The sequence below is a fragment of the Astatotilapia calliptera genome, chromosome 19 (assembly GCF_964374335.1).
Source record: "Astatotilapia calliptera chromosome 19, fAstCal68.1, whole genome shotgun sequence".
In the NCBI taxonomy this organism is placed as follows: Eukaryota; Metazoa; Chordata; class Actinopteri; order Cichliformes; family Cichlidae; genus Astatotilapia; species Astatotilapia calliptera.
Window position 1 is genome coordinate 18,109,348 of NC_137440.1, and position 21,156 is coordinate 18,130,503.

Sequence of the window (21,156 nt, forward strand, 5' to 3'; positions counted from 1 at the left end):
GGGAGAATAATTAGATTTATAAAAGGACCATAGAAAATTTGTACCTATTTATGTTACAGTTTGGTACCTTGTACCTTTTTCCTGAGGGCATCGATTCATGTTCTTTACAAAGGATGTGATTTTTATCCTTAGTGACTTTCAGACTCTGCTTTATCACTGACCCTTCAAATATCTCCTGGAGGGAGCAGTTCAATTATCTTTCCAGCCCTTTTAATCCAATTTTGAATTTGGGATCTGAGCTTGGTAGAAAGGTTACCAAAGCCTGTAGTAATGCTATAAAATACAATAGATTCAACAGTTGCCCTATAAAATAGTAACACAATGCATTTATCCATGCTATGGACCCTGAGTCTTCTCAATAAATGCAAGCGCTGACTAATTCATGCACACACATACAACCCACTGTAACTGACAATCAAAGTGTACAGCTAGATACTTAAATGCTGTCACCTGTTCAGCCTTTTCTTTGCTAATTAAAGTCAGACTGTGATCTCTAACAGATCTTGGAACAAAGATACCTTTCTCGGTTTTCTATTCATTTAAACATCGGGCTGTGCTTCTTACACCAATCCTTTCAATCTAATTTTTAAATAGCAATATTTGAATCTTTGGTTAAGAATGACCATATCATCAGAAAATATAATCACATTAGTATACTGTTTTCTACAGCTGTTTGCAATGTGTGCAAATCAAAGTTAAAATGTGAACCTGTTCTTTAATAGAAGTCATTTTAGTTCATGGGCTGCATCCAGCACAGTGTAATTTCATTTTACAACCTCAAAAACCTCCAATTCTCCCCATTTCTTTTACTGTAAAGAAGTACATTTTGAAAACATTCACATTTCAAGAGCCATCAAACACCTGATAAAGAGTGTGATAGGAAAATAATAAGGAAGAAAGATAAAGCAATAAATCTGAGCTTTTCCACGTTTAGTCAGTTTACCGAGGCATGGCACAGCGTATTGGAGCGGTGATCTCACCTCAGTGCTGAATGGCAAGTAATGGTTAAAATCTTCGCCAGCGAGAAGGATCGAAAACTGACAATGACTCAGATCTCTGACTCAGATCAAAATTGGATGACCACTCTCATGATGGATCGTTTTTCAGGACCTGCAACACAATGCTCCTTGATGCAAAATACAGCAGAAATCCAAAATTGCTGCCTGGTTCTCTGCAATTTTTGCCATTTGCTAAACTATTCAGTAGCCTGAAATGATGGGCTATTTATGACTGTAGGTTTGACACCTGTTTTAAATGGACAGTTTATCACCAAAAGTCAAATTCGCATATTTTCCTCTGGCCTGTGCTGCTAGATCATTTTAGTGTTCGTGTCACAGCTTTGGGGACATATGGTTTTAATATAGTGCTTTTCTACTTTACTTGAGAACTCAAAGCTTTTTATACAACATACGTTATTCATCCTTTCATACAAGCATTTGTTTTTCTACACCTAAGCACTTTCTATCTAATCTCACACACATACGGAAAACAGCTTGAGGTTCAGTCCCAAGGATACAACCAGGAATAGAACCACTCTACCTCCTGACCTCCAGCCACCCCAAAAGAACAAAAAAAAAAAGAATGGAAAACACATTAGAAATTATACATTACTTTACATTTGATACTGGTGCTCAGGTGACCTTTTAAATATATTTTTAAATAACTAGAATAAAAATAGAACTTGGTTTTCATGAGTCAGGTCATTATTTCTGAAAAGAGAAATTTCTGGGTTTTTCAAAACGTATTTCTTTGATGTCTCGAGCAGTAAAAGGGAAGGATTATTTAGTTCCATTATATTCCATTATATGTCAGTAGTAGCAAGACTGTGTGCTTGTGTGTGAATGACAGGGAGACGCATGTAATAGTGAGGCTGGGAAGACCAGAGATAGTGACGGTGGATGAGTTTAAATAACTGGAGTCAACTGAGTAGTGAAGAAGAAAGGTGGAGAAGAGAGTGCAGACAGAGTGTAGTGGGTGGAGATGAGTGTCAGGGGTGATTTGTGACAGAAGGATAGCAGCAAGAGGGAAAGAGGAGGTTTACAATAGTGAGACTTTTAGTTAAGACTGGATCAGTTCTGTGTGTTGTGTTTGTCAATCTTACATGACTTTATTTATGTAGTTGATTAGATGTATAAAATTGCTTGTTTTACTCACTTCGCAGGGACATGAATCTCCTTTTCTGGATGAAAAACTGAATTCATAGTGCAAATAATTTTTAAGCCCTATACAATATTTTTTAAGGTTTCGCCTGAAGCAAACGTTCCTACATTCTGTCACTAACAGCTCAACAACTTTGCTGCAAAACCAAACAACCGCAGGCTCCACAGATCAGAGATACTCGGGAGAATTTTGAAATAAAATTTCTCCCTCTGTTCCATCACCAGGCTAGAGTGAGACTTGAAAAGCTCCAGTAAATAACATCCCTTTAACAATGAGTCAGTAAAGACTGATGTTACAGAGCCTGTTCTAAAAATTCTCAACAGCAACTCGAAATGTCCAGATTTGATGCAACAGAAATGAAGCACAACAAATGCTGCATCCATTTCAGTCGTAGTGGGCTGCCTCTTCACTCAATGAAGGCTGTGTTGTAATTACACATATGGCCTTGTCATGTTGCAGGGGCTGACAGGATGGAAAGGGGGGCTTTTAATTAATTTTCATGCAAACTAGGTCTGCCCAACTCATGGGTAAAATGATTCAGTTCTGCAGGAGAAACAGTCCTGGTTTAAAGATGATATGCATGATATTTCTGTCTGGTAGCATGCTTGCAGTGTTGGATAAAGTGATTGTAGATGAATAAATTCTTGTAGCTTGGCCCAGATACAAGAACTGGAAACAAGAGTATAAACAAAAGATGGTGTGTAAAGTACTGACAGATTGTATATGAAATATACAGACTCAGTTTTTGGGTGTGAAAAATGGCTTAAAGTTAAATTCTTTTTCATGTCCAGTATGTCAAACTGTATTTATCTATCTATAGATAGATCCACCTATCCAAGATAGATAGATAGATAGATGGGCCTTTCTTGGCCTATGACCTCAGTTAACATTTTCTTGCTTTTAACTCTTTTTCAATGCAACATGTTTTTTATTTTATTAATCATAGCCATATTAGAATCAAAAAGCAGGGTTTGCTTTGGGGTGTGGCTACCTTGCAGCTGAGTGCTACTGCCTGAGTGTGCAGTGCCCCTTAGTCCCTCAAACTTTCCCTAGATAGAGACTGTTAGAATCAAAATCAAGGAAAATCATGATGTGGGTGGTGACTATGTCCATCATTTATGTACAATTTTTATTTATGTGTTTAGTGCGTCTGTTTTGATTTTTAAGAGTGAGGACTGAAATGCAGGACACATGAGGCATACAAACACAATAGAAAGGACGTTTTGATAGCTGATGGAAGCTTACTACCTGGCACACAAAGTCCACAGGACTGAGTCAAGAAAAACAGAAATCCAAAAGTGCACAAATACACAAAAGAGCAAAGGGAACACAAAGAGTGCAAGTGCACAAAGGCCATCATGCCTTTGTGCACTTGCACTCTTTGTGCAAGTGCACAGTTCAAAGAAGTCAGACCAAACAAATAATGTGTTGGAAAAACAGAGGAAAGGTTTAATCCTCAAAAAATCCACACAAAATATGTTTCAACATTCATACTGACATCTTTTGGTGACATGGCTCCAAGTGTATAAGCATTGAAAGGCTCCCAAGTGAAACATATTCAGTAAAAGTATATCACATAGTTTCTGTGCATTTGAACCACAACATGGTTAGCTCGGCAAACTGGCACATCCATTCACACAGATTACACACAGAGTAGCAGAGATGCCAAAAATGATGAAGTAAAGAAAGTTTAACAGAACAAAATTGCAAAATTAAGGTTCTAAAAATGCACACCTCTGAGACCTTGACAAATTTTTCTGCTGATTTCTAAACAATCCTACAGCTGCTGCTTTTAAGCTCCCATTGTTTGTTTCTTCCTGCAGGCATGCACAGGAAATATAACAATAACTGCTTGATTAGCCAGACCCGAAAAATGCTTTACCACTGAGAGTGGGTGCAGGATATGTGCAGGAACGGGTCAGTATTTTCTGTGATATAAATCAATGAAACTGTTGATCCTGTGTGTGTGTCTGTCTAGCTGTGTGTGTGCCTTTGTGTACATCTAGCTGCCTGTCTGGATCTTCATCTTCATGCTGGTCTTTAAGTTTTCCGTGCTTATCTCTCCTTGTGCATTGCATTTGACACGAAACAGTGCAGTGGTCTGTTAGAAACTGCCATCCCCGCTGGGAAAACACTTCAAAGTAAAGCTACATACACCCACACACACACACACTGAGTGCGGAAAATCACCCCACCCCACCTGCTGTTCCTCTCCGTCTCCTTCTCACTCCACTGTCCTGCCTCCACCTCCTCATCCTCCGTCTCAGATGATGATCTGTCAGCTTCACTGGCTCAGAAAGCACTATGTAAAATGTTTGTGCTGTCATGTTTTCAGGGCGTGTGACTCAAAAGTTTGCACCTTCAGATTTTTTCTAAATGTGTGCTGGACTTTGGAGGTAAATTTTTAACTGTTCATCACATAGTGTGTGTTTTGTGAAGTAGCATAACATAAGCAGCATGAAAGGTGATAGGAAGACAGCATCTGCAGACCGTTCAAGTTTCTTTTAAGTGTTCTTTATTTTCTGGCGTCGCCCTTCAACAATTATCTCAAAAAACATAAGAAGCCCTGAGTCAAAATCTCACCTGCTTTATATAGAATTCCTACTCACACCTGGATCTCATTAACCTCTACATTGGGAAAACAGGGTAGACTAAATAACACGGTCTAGACAAAGAAACAGGAATAAAATCATTTTTCCACTTAACAAACTCATTCACCCAACTAAACAGTTTGAAAAGTCAATCTCTTTACCTAATCTGATTCATGAGGTTATTTTAAATGAAATAAACAATTTTACACAAAATAAACACCCCTTCATTTGGTTACACCCAATTGACATGATCAGTGACATCATATCCTATAAAATCAGGAAGTACTGGGGCGGCTCTTCCCACATACCTGCTTTACACATAGGACCTATCCTAAGGAACACACAATGGTAAGTATAACCAAACTACATAAACAAATGAAAGATTCAAATCAATTAATGATGAAGTGACATTTAGCTTTAAGTACATTTGCACTGATGACATAAATATAACCAATGCTACCACAAACAGACCCGGGATAGTATGTAGAGCTAAGGTTACATGTGCTGTGTTTACATTAAAGCATTATGATAGACTATGGGATAACAGAACACAAAATAACAATATATGCAAGTGACAAATGGCAAATGAATTCTGTCCTAGCCACTTTGTCACAGTGTAAGGATGAAGGGAAATTGATATTACTTAGCTGACTTCAGCCAAATATAGCACTTAATATGTTATGCATCAGCAACCATTACAGATGACTCAGTCTCACTCCCACCGCATGGCAGGGACACATTCAGGTTTGATTTACAAGTTGCTGACCAGAGTCTGCAGCGACCTTCAAAGGTGGATCAGAAAATCTGCTCTAAACAGGAGGATATAATTCATCTATTTCCCCTCAGATATGTTTGATCATTGGCAACCTGTAAACAAACATCAGAGACTCAAGAGCCTCCTTATCGAACCTGGATTGCCCCAGGGAGCTTTGATGCTTCACACCAGATATCTCCCACAATCCCCAACCTCAGAGTCACCATGTGGATCTTGATGGTAAAGTTGCTATTTTTAATTAGCTCCATTGGTAACAGTAATCTAGTAATGCATGCATGTAGGAGTGGGTTTAGGTAGCTGAATTCTCCCATGCTCATTTTTTTCAGGTACTTTTAAAGAAATATAATGCAGCAAAATGAGTCTCACGTGGCAACTAGATCTTAGAGGAAAACAAAAGGGCCTGTATGTGTTTCTTTTTTTGTTCTTGCTAAACACATTATGGATAAATGGAGATGATCTAGACATCCCTGGTGTGCACTGGAGTTTCCTTTGCTTGAGTTCACAGCTGTGCACATGACTATCATCTGTTGATTTCTCCGAACACAATATATTGTTAGCCTAGAAAAAAACTGAAGGAGTCCTTTCCAATCTTACACTAAACTCACCAGAACCTAAAAAAAAATCTACCTAATTTAATGCTTCTATGTGGTTGCCTCTTGAGCAGTTTTGATTTTAGGAAGAATCACATAAACACAAACCCTACCACAAACATAATGTTCTTTGCGGAAGTAATAGCGCAAACTTTGTGTGTATATGAAGTCAGAAATCCCTGCCCCTTAACAGGCTGTAAACATATTTATTATTGCTGTAAAGTCAGGATTTTAAGAGAAAAATCTGTGGTGACTGACTTCTGCCTCAAGTGGACATTAGAAGAACTGCAGTCTTTGTCACTTCAGCGTGGGCTTCATTTTTCAGCTATGGAGTTTGTTGTTGTTGTAGGAGTTTGTTGTTTGGCTTTTTTTTTTTTTAAATTTAGTGAATACACGCGTATAAAAATTAGATCAATTTGTGTAGTATCTTATTTTTATTCTTATCATCTTATCCTATTCCAGTGTTTTTCTGACTATTCTATTCTATTTTGTATTCCAGACATTTTTCTTTCTTCCTACATTCTCTTAAAATCCATATGATTGAGCCTTTCTTCTGTTAATCAAGCCTGAACTCTTGGAAGTATACCACTACTTAAAAAAACTGCTATAACATCTGTACTACTCTGACCAGTTCATTTTTAGGGGTGTGTGGAAACTACCTGAAACTATAGTATTAAGAAAAGATGTGTATTTTCAACATCATCACACACTGATCCAACAAAAGAAATTATTCTCTTTTCCACTCTGTGTGTGGGAAAACAAAAACTGCAAGGAAAACAACCAATCCCAACTATGCAAATCTTAGATTTTCCTGTTAGGCTCTGCAGTGTGCATGTCTTTTTCTGGGTTTGACATTATAATAATAGAACATCAGCTCAACAAAGCCAACTCTTGCATCTTAGATCCTAGACCCTCTCACCAGTCTGCAGCAACACTTCTGCCTCGGGGTTTGTTCCTGCAAATATGACTCCGATGTGTCAGATTTAAAGGGTTGTTCGATTTAAACATGCAGCTCTTTGATTTTGCTGTCTAGTGAGACAAAACAGAGAAAAGTGTTGGTGTCAGTCGAGTTCATTGTACTCAATTTAAAAGTAAACCTTATGTCCTTTAGAGAATATCATGCATAACATTAGAGCATCACGTACCCATCTGCTCTTAATTCACTCTCAAAAAAGGACAACTAATTTCCTTCGCCAGCAGTGGTCTTCTGTTGTCATGGCTCCAGTCTTTAAATAACAGTCTTGCTCTTATTATTCTGCCTCATCGAAGCTTTTTGCTTTCAGACTGGACTCCCACATTGAATGCACTCCGCAGTTTATTGTAATAGATTTAATAGAGCAACAAGGTGGGTTTTTTCCCCCCATCTAATGCACGTCAGAGGAATGAATCATTACAGATATTTTTAAGGTGCTACTGAGCTGGAGATGAAAATAGGAAACAGGGTTGTATTACTTGAAATCTAAGCAAGTCTCTGTGTAATAAGATTCCTTCCACTTGATCAGATATCAGCACTGCACTGGGAGACAGGTTACCATCTGAAGAGCAATGCTTATTTCACACTTTTATTCAAATTCCCACCAGGATTTTTAAGTGCGCAAGCAGTAAATGCATAGCATGATCTGGATCTGTGTTATCTATGTGTTAAACTAATGTCAAGGATCCTGGCTGCTACACCTGTGCTCAGTGTTTGATACTTGATGGGGAAGAGAAACACAGGTGTTTAAATGAGCACAGTTTGGCTAATAAGATTATTTATACTTTTGGATGCAATTAGAACCTTTTTTTAAGATGCAAAAAAATGAAAGAAGCTTCCACTTGGGTTTAGGTTCGTCTTAGAGGGTATTTGAAAAGGTAAAATATGAAAACTAGGGGCTGAAAGCTAAAACACAGCTGCACCAGTGATTTGGTGAATGTTAAAAGATTAACTGCACTAAATAAAGGTTCCTTTTCTCACCTACACAGTATAAACAATGCACTATTCCTCACATTACAAACATTTTATGCATAATATATAAAACCAACAAACTGCAGTCTGAGCACTGTTGATTGTGTTGTGTTGATTTCAAAATTACTGCCAAAAATGCTGATTTTGACCAGGGTGGGGAACTGGTGTGCTATTCGTGATGCTATATGAGGTTTTGACTGCTTAAAAAATTAACACAGTAATATTTAAATACTTGAAATATATGTTTTTTTCACATCTTGAACAATTTCACCTAATCTGTTGCACTGTTACAACGTCTCTTCCATTCATTGAGATTTGTGATCCATTGTTTATGCACAGCTCTTCTAAGGTCCCAGCACAGCCGAGGTCTGGACTTTGACTGGGCCGTTGCAACACCTTCAGTCTTTGCTGTTGCAGAGTTCCTCATGAGCATGGGGTCGTTGTTCCATTGCATGACTCAATTCAGCTAACTCAATTCTATTCAATTCAATTTTATTTATATAGCACCAAATCACAACGCCTCAAGGCGCTTCATAGATACAGAGAAAAACCCAACAATCATATGACCCCCTATGAGCAAGCACTTTGGCGACAGTGGGAAGGAAAAACTCCCTTTTAACAGGAAGAAACCTCCAGCAGAACCAGGCTCAGGGAGGGGCGGCCATCTGCTGCGACCGGTTGGGGTGAGAGAAGGAAGACAGGATGAAAGACATGCTGTGGAAAGTTTTAGCTGAAGTTGAACAGATGGTCGGACATGTGACTCTAGAATACAGATCAAGGCTGGCTGGGAGTTTTAGTTTCTCTATTTCTCTCTCTCTCTCTCGCTCATTTTTCAAGGCCATTCTCAGTTTAATCTCTTTCAGATGTCCTTTTACGTCTGTTCCAAGCCTCTTCATCAGCTATGATCTTTACCACAGCTGATGATCTCTACCTGATCATTATGCTGACCATGGTGGTAATTATGCTCTGTCTTTGTTAACCTAATATTCCATTCATTAACCTCATTTCTCCATCTGCCTCTTAGTTGCCTGTCCATGTCCTTCCTGCAGTTCTGGTTTCTCACTTGTTTGCTGAAATCTCCAGTTAACTTCACCTGCCTGCCCTGTTGCGTCCAACTCACCTGTCTGGATGCCCGTGTACCAGCAGTCAGTTTTTACTCCTCTTACCTCCTCTCAAATAATTCTTGTTGCCTGTTCAATAAATCCTGGATGTTTTGAGTTTGTCTGTTGACTCCAAATCCCTTTCATTCAGTTACAGGGTCTTGTGGCTAGAAACAAGCCCAAATCATCACCCCTCCATCACCGTGCTTGACAGCTGGTATGAGGAGTTTGTGCTGTGTCGAGTTCTCCATACATGGCGCTGTGCATTGTGGTCAAACATCCTAACTGTACTGTTTTAAAATTTAACATTAAACACATTAACTGAGGCCCATAGAGTCTGAAATGTAGCTCTTGAATTTGTTTGCAAATTCTCTGTATGAGATGTCAGACTTTTTACTGCACAGTCTGACCTTGGAGTGAATTTACTGAAGATGACTGTAGTTACTTGCATACTGCTGAGTAGAGTTATTCATAATATCACAGTGTAATATCAAGGTCCTACTAGAAGCAAGTCTCACAACTCTGATTTTGAGACAGCTGCAGACACGTGTCTAGGCAGCATTTTATTTTTATATTAAATTAAATTTCCATGGTCACAAAAAAGTTTAAAAACTTTCACTTTTCCTCATGTTATGACCCGTCTAGGCGCGGCCAGACCACAACATAAAGGGTGATCCATCCCCGTCCAACCCCAAGCAGCACGTCACACACTTAATATTTTGTGACAGTGATTTATTTACAACAAGGTGCAGTTAAACAAAGGAAGGGAGCATCATAACTTCAGGGTAAACCCAAGGCCAAAACAACAAACAAAAGTAACCTATCTCAGGAATAAACGCAACTTACCTACTCAAAAGAACTAAACCAAACGACAATCACTTTCCTCCCTGCCTAACAAAAACAGGAGAAAACTGATCAACCAAAAAGGCGGTCCACCCCTACATGCTCTTACATTAACATAGTATGACACAGTGAACGGTCTGCCGGTTGGGTTGGGCCGAGGATGAATGAATTGGCAGTCCCTGGCGGTCTCTTCTTATCCGCTGCCTCCCAGTCGTCAGCCAGTCGGTGTGATCCATCCACCCTGGATGCACCAATCCCGGAGGAGCACCTGGACACTCAAATTCACACACAATTACGGTCACAGTCGTAACACTCAAAACAGGATTTTTTAAAGTTTTTTTCCCTATTAGGAAGTTATATTTTTAGGATTCTATGTGTGCCCTGATGTCTCTCTTAAATTCTTTCTGATAACATCAATATGATTATTAGTAGCTTTAAAAATATTACAGTTTTTCTCGATTGCTAAAACACATTTCTTGAAACTACGCCTCATATCCTCACAACTGTAAACACAAATCCATAACATCTCACTCAATTTCCCAAACATCCTATTTCCAGGTCAAAATGAAGCTCTACACCCAAAACTATTCACTCCTGCTGAAAAACCAAACTTTGCCCTCAGACATCAAACACAAGCCCTCAAAAACACACACACTACAACAGAGTTTTGCACACTGGTACAATTAATTCAAAACAATAGTTCCAAAACAAATAGGTTGCTTATGGTTCTCCCCTTCAAAACCCTTGTCACATGATAAACACAAAAGACGCAACCAATGTATGTACAGTGGCACATTGTCATTCATGTACTATACAGTACAACACACACCAGAAACATTATCCCACCTCAGCATCTTGTCTTTGGTCTGGGTCAGGCCAGAGAATCTCATCCACATCACAGGCTATATTGGCCCCAGCCAGGCAGCGGGGGTAAAATCCTCTTGCATGCCTGATCCACCCCTGTCATGCATCTACTGATATGTCTAGGCAGGCCTCTTCCATGGCCTGAAGGAGGTGAACACGGACATAAGGTTCTCGACCATACACTTTCCACCGCCATGCCGAAAATAACTCCTCTATCGGGTTTAGAAAGGGAGAGTATGCAGGCAGAAAGATATTAGAAAACCTTGGGTTATTGGTAAACCAGTCATGAACCAGAGCAGCGCGATGGAAGCTGACATTATCCCACACAACAACGTAGTGAGGCTGCTCTGGCTGTGCTGGTTCCCTGTAGTCCAGCTGGAACATATGTTGTCTTAAACCATCAAGAAAAGCAAGGAGAAGCATAGTGTTATAGGGTCCTAGTACCCCATGGCGGTGGAGTACCCCTCGTTGGCTGATGGCTGCGCACATAGTGACATTCCCCCCACGCTGACCAGGGACATTTACAATAGCCCGATGGCCAATTATGTTCCTCCCCCTTTTCCTTCTTTTGGTCAGGTTAAAACCTGCCTCATCCACAAAGATTATTTCATGGGGAACAGGCCGTCCTTCAATCTCAAAGATTCTCTGCAAAACACATAACACAGTAGAGTCAATCGGTACCCTGAACCACAGTTCAAGAGTGCTGAAATGGCAGCATAAACTGCCATGCTGTGATGGTACACAATACTTTATACAGTATGAAAACTCATACCTGAACATATTCCACACGTTGGTTTTTCACTCTGTCAGAGTTTCGTTTGAAAGGGACTCGGTATGCCTGTTTCATCCGGAATTGATTCTTTCGGTCAATTGTGGAGAGGCTGATGGCATTTATGCCTCGAAAAAGATGATCATCCTCAATCACTCTCCTTTGAATCTCTTGCAGGCGGATTACATTATTTGCAATTACCATGTTTACAAGTTCCCTCTCTTGCTCCTCCGACAAAAGCCTTAACCTGCCTCCACCAGGTGGTCGTCTCTGTGTCCTACAAAAATAGAAGCACTCATTACTGTAACTGTCACACATTCATTTTACAGGCAAATAATGGAAACATACTGAAACTCAAGACACATAAGTTCAGTAACTTAAACGTTACTGTACAAAGCAGTCTTACTGCAAGTACACCTACCTGTTTTCCTCCCTGAAGGTTCTGATGATGGAGGCAACAGTGAAGCGACTCAAATTTGGTTGTACTCGTTGCCCAGCCTCCCTCATAGTCATCCCATGGACAAGGACATGGTCAACTAAAGTGGCTCGAATTTCATCCGAGACTGACTGTCTTCTTGCCCTTGCTCTTCCCCTTCCTTGTCGCCGTCGTTCTCCACCTCCTTCACCACGTCCTCTTTCTCCACCATGTCCTCTTCCTTTGCATCTCTTCGGATCCATTGTTTCAAACCTGAATGAGCTGACTTTGGCCCTTTTATCTATCTATCGCAGGTTCTGATTGGTGTGTGCTAAATTTTGACTCCTAGTGTTTCCACCTGGTTAATTGTGTGCTAATTGAGCTCAAGCTATGCTGACTTAAGTTAACATTATTGCATGCTAGTGCTTTCTAAATGACTACATGGTGTAAGCACTGTAAAATGTAGGGATTTGTGTGTAGAGTTTTGCAGTAACAGTTCACCAAATTTGAGTCATGTGTCAAAGCAGGGAATAGTGTTTATAGTTCAGGGAAATGGGTGAGCTTTTTGAACAGTAGCGTTACGGTTTTGAAATTTTAGTTTAGAGGCCTGGTTATAGTGTTTAAGCAATCGAGAAAAACTGTAATACATTTATATTAAAAAATATGCAAATATCTTAATATTAAAAAATTAAACAAATTCGCCTCAAAATAGCAGAGACGAAGCAGAAAGTAGCAGCTTAACATATAAATACTTAAATAAATATAAATTATGAATAACGTACAATTGCACTCAGTCTGTTCTTCTGTAAAGTACCTTAATATCTGTATTAAGTTATATTCTGCAAGTGGTCCTACTCATCCACTGGTGCTATAAGAATAATAGTATTAAACCCCAGTGGCATTTGATCTGATGAAAGATTTAAGGCGCCTGTTGTAGTTTTGATCATTTTAAAGATTAACACCAAGTACTTAGGTTTTAATCGTGCTACCTGTTGTCAAACAACAGGTAGCACTGGTGTCACTGGGTAGTACTGCTAGACGTTAGATGTGCTTCGAGGCGACAGAGGGAGACTCACCAGTGTTGGATTACTTGTGGAGTGACTCAAGCTGTTAATGTATTTCTGGCGGTGTCTTTCAGGGAAACACAAATTGTGCAAGTGTGTTATTTTTGTGAGTTTCATTTGAGTCTTTGCTGCTGTGTGTGTGTCTGCGTGTGTGTGCGTGTGTGTGTGTGTGTGTGTGTGTATGCGTGTGTGTATGCGTGTGTGTGTGTGTGCGTGTGTATGCGTGTGTGTGCGTGCGTGTGTGTGCGTGTGTGTGTGTGTGCGTGTGTGTGTGTGTGTGTGTGTATGCGTGTGCGTGTGTGTGCGTGTGTGTGTGTGTGTGTGTGTGTGTGTGTGTGCGTGTGCGTGTGCGTGTGTGTGTGTGTGTGTGTGTGTGTGTGTATGCGTGTGTGTGCGTGCGTGTGTGTCCGTGTGTGTGTGTGTGTGTGTGTATGCGTGTGTGTGTGTGTGTGTGTGTGTGTATGCGTGTGCGTGTGTGTGCGTGTGTGTGTGTGTGTGTGTGTGTGTGTATGCGTGTGCGTGTGCGTGTGTGTGTGTGTGTGTGTGTGCGTGCTTGCGTGCGTGCGTGCGTGCTTATTGCCGACATACTGAAACAGAATCACGTGTTCCTTTTATTCAGTTTCAGAATCTTTCAGGGTGAACTCGACTTCTCAACAACCGCTTCAGTCTAAAGGGGAAAATGGGGAAATGTAACTTTGAGGTGGAGACTGCTTTGATTCAAAACTCCTTCTGACAGCTAATTTATTGATCTTTAGAATTTTAATCGGCGAAAGCGGCAGGATGGTGACCTTTCAGACAGATTGAGAGCACTCAGCCTTACCCACTCAATAACTGCTTTGTACTCTTCGTTGGACCCCACTTGCTCACAGCTGGTGACCCCGTCTACTTTTTAGGGCAGCTCGCCTCTTTCAGAGAATGTTTTCAAGTGCCGACGCTGGAGACTCTCTGTGCCTCTCTTTTTTAGTTTTGCAAAGCACTTCTTGGTCAATAATGCATGTTCTCTCTGGAAATGCCACTGCTGGCAGGGGTTGAGAGGTGGTCCGCTGTGCTGTGTGGCTGTGGACTGACACGTGTAATCTTCTAATATTCGGCACACCCTGGCAGAGCTCTGACAAACCCTTAAAACTACTTGTCCAACTTATTCTTACTGTCAACTTGTCACATGGGTCAGGGCCCCTTTGCATCACATTTTAATGCACAAAGGCTTTGTTGTCATTTTCTGACAGAGGATTCTGCAAAATCCGTTTGTGCCAGGTGAGCAAGACGAGACGTGTGCATAAAGTGGCAGCTGGTATAATCAGACAACCTCTCAAAACGCTTTCATGCCAAGGTGTTAAATGCTGCTCTTCTGTCAGATACCATGAGATAAGTATCCAATTTTAAAGAGCAATAAAACTCAAGCTTTCGGAAACCAAAGGGGTGTTTATGGAATGAATCCCTTTGGGACATATGTGGTTTGCTCTTTATTTTCCTTTGTGTTTGCTCTTTGCTCTCAGAAGATATTTTGTGTTTTTGCTTGTTACTTTTATTTTGAATCACTCCTTAGGTTATGTACTAAATACTACTTAATTAGGTTCAGCTTAAAGCAGGTTGTCTTGCCCACCCAAATCACAGTAAAGAAAAGTCATTTTAGTGCAAAAAGCAGAACAAGTATCTCCAAATCCTCCCGCTGCTCACCCTCTCATCCTGATCAGACATAACAACACACAGAGGTCGGGAGAAATAGACCGCTGTCACTGTCAGAGCAGGTGTTCAACTATAAACGCAGAGGCAACAAGCACGGCACAAAAAATTTACTCACAAGTGTGTAACCTCCTCTATCTCACAGAGATGAGTCAATATGTTGTTTAAGGTAGTTTAATTCTCATAGAGTCTAAATTTCTGTGCTGTTTCAGTTGACCAGTTTTAGCTGCTTTTGTGCTGGTTGTGTTGTGATTCTTTCTCTCTCTCACCTTTAATGTCATTCCTGGCATTAAAGAGAGACGAAGAAGAGAGATGGAGTGGGTGGAGACGAATGTTGGGGTGACTTGTGACAGAAGGTTAGCAGCAAGAGTTTACATTTATGGTTTGGAAACGGTGGGACTACCATAAAGACAGGAGGTGAGTTGGAGGTAGCAGAGCTGAAAGGGTGAAGTTTTTCAATGGCAGTGGCTCAAGACTTTCAGAGAAGGATATAGTGAGGGAAAACATGCTGTGGATGTTTGGGAGGCAGATGATGCTGAGGTGACGCCTAAAATGAGAAGAAGAAGAGGAACTAGAAGAACTTGAAAATGCAAAAAATAAAAATAATGCTGTAAACAGAAGATGTGCCATTCTCAGAATGTGGACAAATTAGAAGCTGATGCACGATACAAAAAGAAGTGATAGAAAAAGGTTTTCTGCCATTAGGACAAAGCCACACTTTAAAAAGTTGCACTGAAAGCTTTTTTAGTTGTCATTGCTCCTTTGTGTTCCTCCCATGAAGGAGATATAACATCTTAAAGGTTCCCCCTGCCTTTTGTTCTCATACGATGACAATTTTTTTGGCTGGTGATCCTCAGTTAAGTAAAGCTGTTAAGGAGCTATCATCTGTTTGTGCGTTTGTTAATCATCCTATAAGAAATTAGCACTCCCTCAGCCATGGCAAACACACAACTTTATGATTCTTGAGAAAACCCGACTGAGGATAATGTGTTCTGAGCTCTACTGTTCTGGGCGCTGAGCTTTTCTAAATATCGTTGGGGACAGGAGGGAAACTCAATCACATGGTTGAGCTCACTTCTTATTCACATCCGTTTCTTGCAAATTGCTCTTTAAAATGTCAAAGCTGCAGAGCTGCTGTGACCATGCAAAATGTTTCCTTCAGGGAAGAATGGGAATATTTTATTCCATGCTGTACTTTGGGCTGTATGTACATCGGTGCATTTCCAGCGCTCTGAACACCAGGGGACAAACAACTAAAAGGGGACGGTTTGAGATAGAGCTTGTTCTTTCCTTGAGGGCAGATGAAGCTTTCTCCTGCTGAGATACCACCTCTATATTCACATTTTACATTAACATATCCTCCTTCCAGCTTTACTAAATCCTGAAACAGAAAAAAAGAGTGTGCAGAAAGTTCCCACATCCTTCTGGTTCGTAGGTTCGTTTATATATTCTCATATGTTATTATTGTGAAATGAATACATTTCACATGAGGTGCAAAAGTTGCCCAGGCAACCTCAGAGCCGGAGCCTGCATGCTGCACATTTGTATAACATTTTCACATGCTATAGTAGAAAAAAGCACCAGTATAAACTAGAGGGGCATTCTCATTTGCAAAGATTTATTACAAGGCTTTTAAAACAAGTGGTTTGTTTCTGAACCTAGAAGTCACATTTCTTTAAGTGTAAAAACAAAGACACCGAACAACATGATGAGCAAACTATCAGAACACCTTCGTCACTGAATGATAAAATTAAACTTTTAAAAAGCTGAAAAAAATCACCGGTAAAATACCAGTATTCTCTATGATAACCGGTCACCTCAAAGACATGTTTTCTTAAATGTGATTTGCCTCAGTGCCTTTTCTACACTTCATGGGTAACTGGTGTAATGCACAGGGTTGGGGAGTTCCACCATGTTTGCAAATTTTTACATTTTAATCAAACCATTTCTAAATATCCACCTTAACTTCCACCTTGTTGGAGAATGGTAATGACAGAGTGCAATTTTTGTCAAGATTTAGTGGCTATTCATCCATCACGGAAGAAGAAGTCTTGCAAGCAGGGGCTCAGAGCTGATTCTTGATGTAATTCCACCCCCAACGTGAACCCACCTTTTACTCCTGCTGCACACCACACTACTGTCACACAGTCCTCATACATCTCCCGCACCATCCTCAAGCAGTACCACAGTTCCTCTCATGGCAGCCTATCATATTGTTTATTTAGATCTACAATGACACAGTGCAACTCCTTCTGACGTCTTCTATCTTTCTCCATCAACACTCTCAAAGATACAACTTACATCTGCAGTGCTTTTCTCAGCAGGAAGCCATACTGCTGCTCACTGATCATTACCTCTCTTCTTAAGCTCGTTTTAATACTTTTTGCCCATATCTCCATGGTATGGTTCATCAGCTTTATCCCCCTGTACTCAACAGCTCTGCACATCACCCCTATTTGTGAAGTGAAAATCATCCTTTCACACTCCAGGATAGCGTTAAATAATCTGGTTAAAATGTCCAGTGCCCTCTCTCCTACAGATACCTACACAGGTATGTCATCCCACAGTCTTTCCGCTCTTCATCCTCTTCATAGCTGCCCTCATTTCCTCCTTTTCACTTCCTGATTCACTAACCTTCCTCTATCTGTTTTCCTTGCTCTCATTTTTTTTAAATTCATGAGATCCTCAAAGAACTCCTTCCACCTTCTCAGTACACACTCTTCACTCGTTAGTACTCTTGTTCTTTTCTTTGTATAGCAAGTCAAAATCTCTTCTCTAATCTACATTGCAGCTTTCCTGCTGTTCCCTGCACATTTTGCATCACGCACTGGGTTAACCACATCCACATTCTAATACACTACGTTTAAACACACACTCGCCCAATGCATTAAGTATTAATATCAAGCTGTAAGCTGATTTTGTGGCTTATTTGTGGGAAACAGCTGCTTGTTGTGTTTAGAAACAGGCTGTATGGGAGAAAATTCTGTGTGGGCTTCAAACACAGTTTGCACTCTTTCCATTACAATATCTTAATAGTGTTAAAGTCTGATTATAAGTAAATGTTAAATCTAAAAGAAAACATTTCTTTGACACATCACACACCATGTGACACCATGACCCCAAAAACATTTTCTTCACCCTTGGCTAAACATTTCCAGCCCACTTCAGAGGTGCTCACAGAGACAGAAAATTAGTCAACTCAGATGAATTAGCATCACGTGTGGTATGTTATGCAACTTCAAAAGAAGCAGATTTTTATCACAGCAGCATAATGTTCAGAGTTTGGCGGTGAGCTTAACAGCCTGTAGCTGAAGGCTCAGAATGTATATGCAGGCTACAAATTAATCTTTACAATTTAGGCATCACATAAAAGATATTTTGAGCATTTGTTTGTGCAAATGGTGCGTTGAAATGGTGTTGCATGAATAATGGGGCAGCATTATCTTCTTCCAGAAGCCTTCTCTGTTTACATGTGTAATAAAGGAAACACCTTTTCTTAGTATTTAAAGAGTTAGAGCAGCTCATTATGGTTGCCATGCAGAGTCATTTCCCTCATTTAGTATCCAAAAAACTGACTGGTTGGCCACAATTTCAAAAAAAAAAAAAAGCAAAACTACATCAAAATCCAAAACCATGACGTTTCCTGTCACTTGAGATGATGTGTATATGCTTGCTCTAACTTTAAGAACTGGGAAAACTCTAGAAACTGATGGCTGTACACTAAAGTTTCTAATAGGTAAGACCCAAAGAATATTCTCAGTGCTGAAGTTAAAGCATGATGTTTGAACTGCTTGCAAATATTTCCATAATTGCATTCCAAGCATTTCTAGAAATTATATTTAGTGGTGTTTTGAAGCAGAAATTTGACAGTCAACTGTCAAATAATGGTTTCCTCTGCAGCTTTTAGCGGAGCTTAGCTGCTGAGGCTTGGCAGTTTTAAAGTTCAGTCATTCATAGAAATTACATTTCTCTCCGATTACCATATTTTTCTGTTTTTACTCATAATTTATTCATTTGTTTACAGCTTCTGATTCTAAAATTGCGCACTAAAATTAAAATAAAAAAATTCCTGTAGCGCTCTCAGATCAAAGGAGGAGAAACTCTGGGGTTAAATATGTCCAAAACTGAGTTCAGCAATGAATGAAGAGGGCAAACCTAAATTATTCACGTGCTGACTACCTTTTCATTAATCTCTGAGAACTAGAAAGTGCTTCACCTCTGAGGAGTTAATAATAGCTCCTGTAAAGATGCAAAAGGATGGGAAAGGGACGAAGCAGCATGCTGAGGATCAGTGGGCCATAAGTCAGTGAGTATACCCTTAACCTTGAAGCTAGAGGCTAAGCAAAAGCCCACATTACTATTTTTTTCTACATATTTTATCTCTCCACCCGAGTGATAACCTATAACATATAGACAATGGTCTGCAAAACTCTGCATGGTCATCCAAATGGACCGGCACAACCATGCCAGTTTTTTAAAATGACCATATGGGTTATCCCCTCACTTAGTTTCTGAAACACCTTCCTGATTGGCATTTCTTGTAGATAATCTGACCTCATTATGTGTTTAATATGAGTATTCACTACCAAAAGAATATATATGAATATATAGAACATACTGTATATGAGCGAATAAGGAAAATGATCATAGGTCTTGTTTAATGTTTCGCATCTGTCCACACATTTCAATCAATCAGTCAATCAATACCGTAAAAGCAGTACTAGCCATTTAACTATATTTCAAAAGAATATGTCTACAGTGTTGTACAAGACATTTTCTTATGCAGTATCTCAGGAAATTAAATTTACAATTCATGCTGAATACAACGGAAAACAATATAAAAGTTTAATGACTGCAATGCTCAGTCAGCATGATCGTCTTAACCTCTCCACTGCCTGGGAGTGGGAACCATGTGATTACAGAATCAGTATCTGTAATCAATGTGCATTTGCAGCACTGCATCATAAGGCAAATCCTCCATCCCAAACCACTCTTATCATCTGATGTCTGACAAATGATGATTTTACAGCTGTCCTGCTGCCTGCCTCTGAACATCTTTATGTCCCAGCATTTTCCAAAGGGATCTCTTGTGGCTAACACCCACTCTGGATGAGAACCGATAAACAGCATGGGGATTAACTTCAGAGACGCAGCGCATGTTCCAGGAGGCCTCGCATCCCAGAGCTAGAGCTTTAAGTAAAAAACAGAACAATGGGGTGTCCCTGAGTCAAAAGAACAGCGGCTCTGGATGATATTGATTGGTGTGTTTATCCCTTGTCAATAGAGATATCTTCCCCCGACCTACAAAGCTAATAATTACATATAAAGAAAGACTCATTTTCCAGCTCAGTTGTGTCAAGGTCGATGGTGCAGAGACAGACTATTAGTAGCCAAAATGGGGAAAAACAAGAAGCTGCGTTTGACAGATTAAAACCCCGGTAAGAGTTTGGACTTTGAGAAATTGTGTTCTCTCTTTTTTTAATGGGGAAACTTTCTGTGAAGGAGACAGTATGAATGTGTTAGATATATTTTTTAAACTGACCTGAGAAAGGGGAAGAAATGTTCTGTTTTGTAAAAAAAATTTAATTGTACCCTTGCAAGAAAATGTAGGTGGCTGAAAAAAGACATTTTTGTCAGTTAAGCTCTTTTACAAGGAAACAGCACATGTCCATATGTAAGTATATCTTTGCATATGTCATCCTACAACTCATCAAAAACATGTGCACATGGTCTGTCCTGTTCATGTGACAACTAAAATTTACAAAATAATATAAAGTATATTAATGTACACAGGGTTTAATATCTATTGGTGGATGCTGTGAAGTTTTACTACGTAGTCCGTAGTTTTGCTTGCATTGTGTTCTTGCCTGTCCCTCCAGCTGTGTCCCCATGTCTTCTGTCCTAGTCTCACCTCCATGCACCCTCTGTAGAAATCAGTCATGTGTCCATGTTTGATTACTTTTCCGTCTCTGTGTCAGTCTGTGTTTCTGCGCCTGTCAGGTCTCAGTGCTTGTTTACCTTTGGGCCGAGTGTGGTTTACAGTCCCATGTCAGGCTTAGTCTGTGGGTCTGTTTGTATTCTGTCATATCTCTCTGTTGGTATATTTGGTTATGTTCATCTGTGGTCCCTGTCATGTGTCTGTGTTCTGTTACTCTCTCCCTATGTCTAGTTTGTATGTCTGGCTCTCGGTGTGTTGTGTTTCCTGTTTTGACAGTCTTTTAACCCATGCATGTTACGTGCTGCTTTACTTCCTGTCTCCTGTCAGCTAGATTCCTTTCAGCCACGTTCCTCAGGTGTGTCCCCTCTGCCCTGTACATTGTCTGAATCTCCCTTTGGTCTTTGTTGTGTTTTCGTCAT

At 40.0% G+C, this 21,156-nt stretch overlaps 1 protein-coding gene across 1 annotated transcript; it reads right to left on the reverse strand.

Annotated features, from left to right (window-relative positions):
- Positions 1–10,967: 10,967 nt before the first annotated feature.
- Positions 10,968–12,315, reverse strand: LOC145422632 (uncharacterized). Its single transcript, XM_080294175.1, has 3 exons — positions 12,059–12,315; positions 11,641–11,914; positions 10,968–11,513 (listed from the first exon to the last, which is right to left on the reverse strand). The coding sequence occupies exons 1-3, from the start codon at positions 12,313–12,315 to the stop codon at positions 10,968–10,970; spliced, it is 1,077 nt and encodes a 358-aa protein (XP_080150301.1).
- Between the last annotated feature and the right edge of the window lie 8,841 nt (positions 12,316–21,156).

Bases quoted from the DNA above. Each gene is read 5' to 3' on its own strand.
- LOC145422632 (XM_080294175.1), bottom strand. From the start codon at position 12,315: ATGGATCCGAAGAGATGCAAAGGAAGAGGACATGGTGGAGAAAGAGGA. The intron at 11,915-12,058 runs GTAGGTGTACTT...CTATTTTTGTAG, and splicing joins ACCTTCAGGGAGGAAAACAG to GACACAGAGACGACCACCTG. The intron at 11,514-11,640 runs GTATGAGTTTTC...TGTGTTTTGCAG, and splicing joins AACGTGTGGAATATGTTCAG to AGAATCTTTGAGATTGAAGG.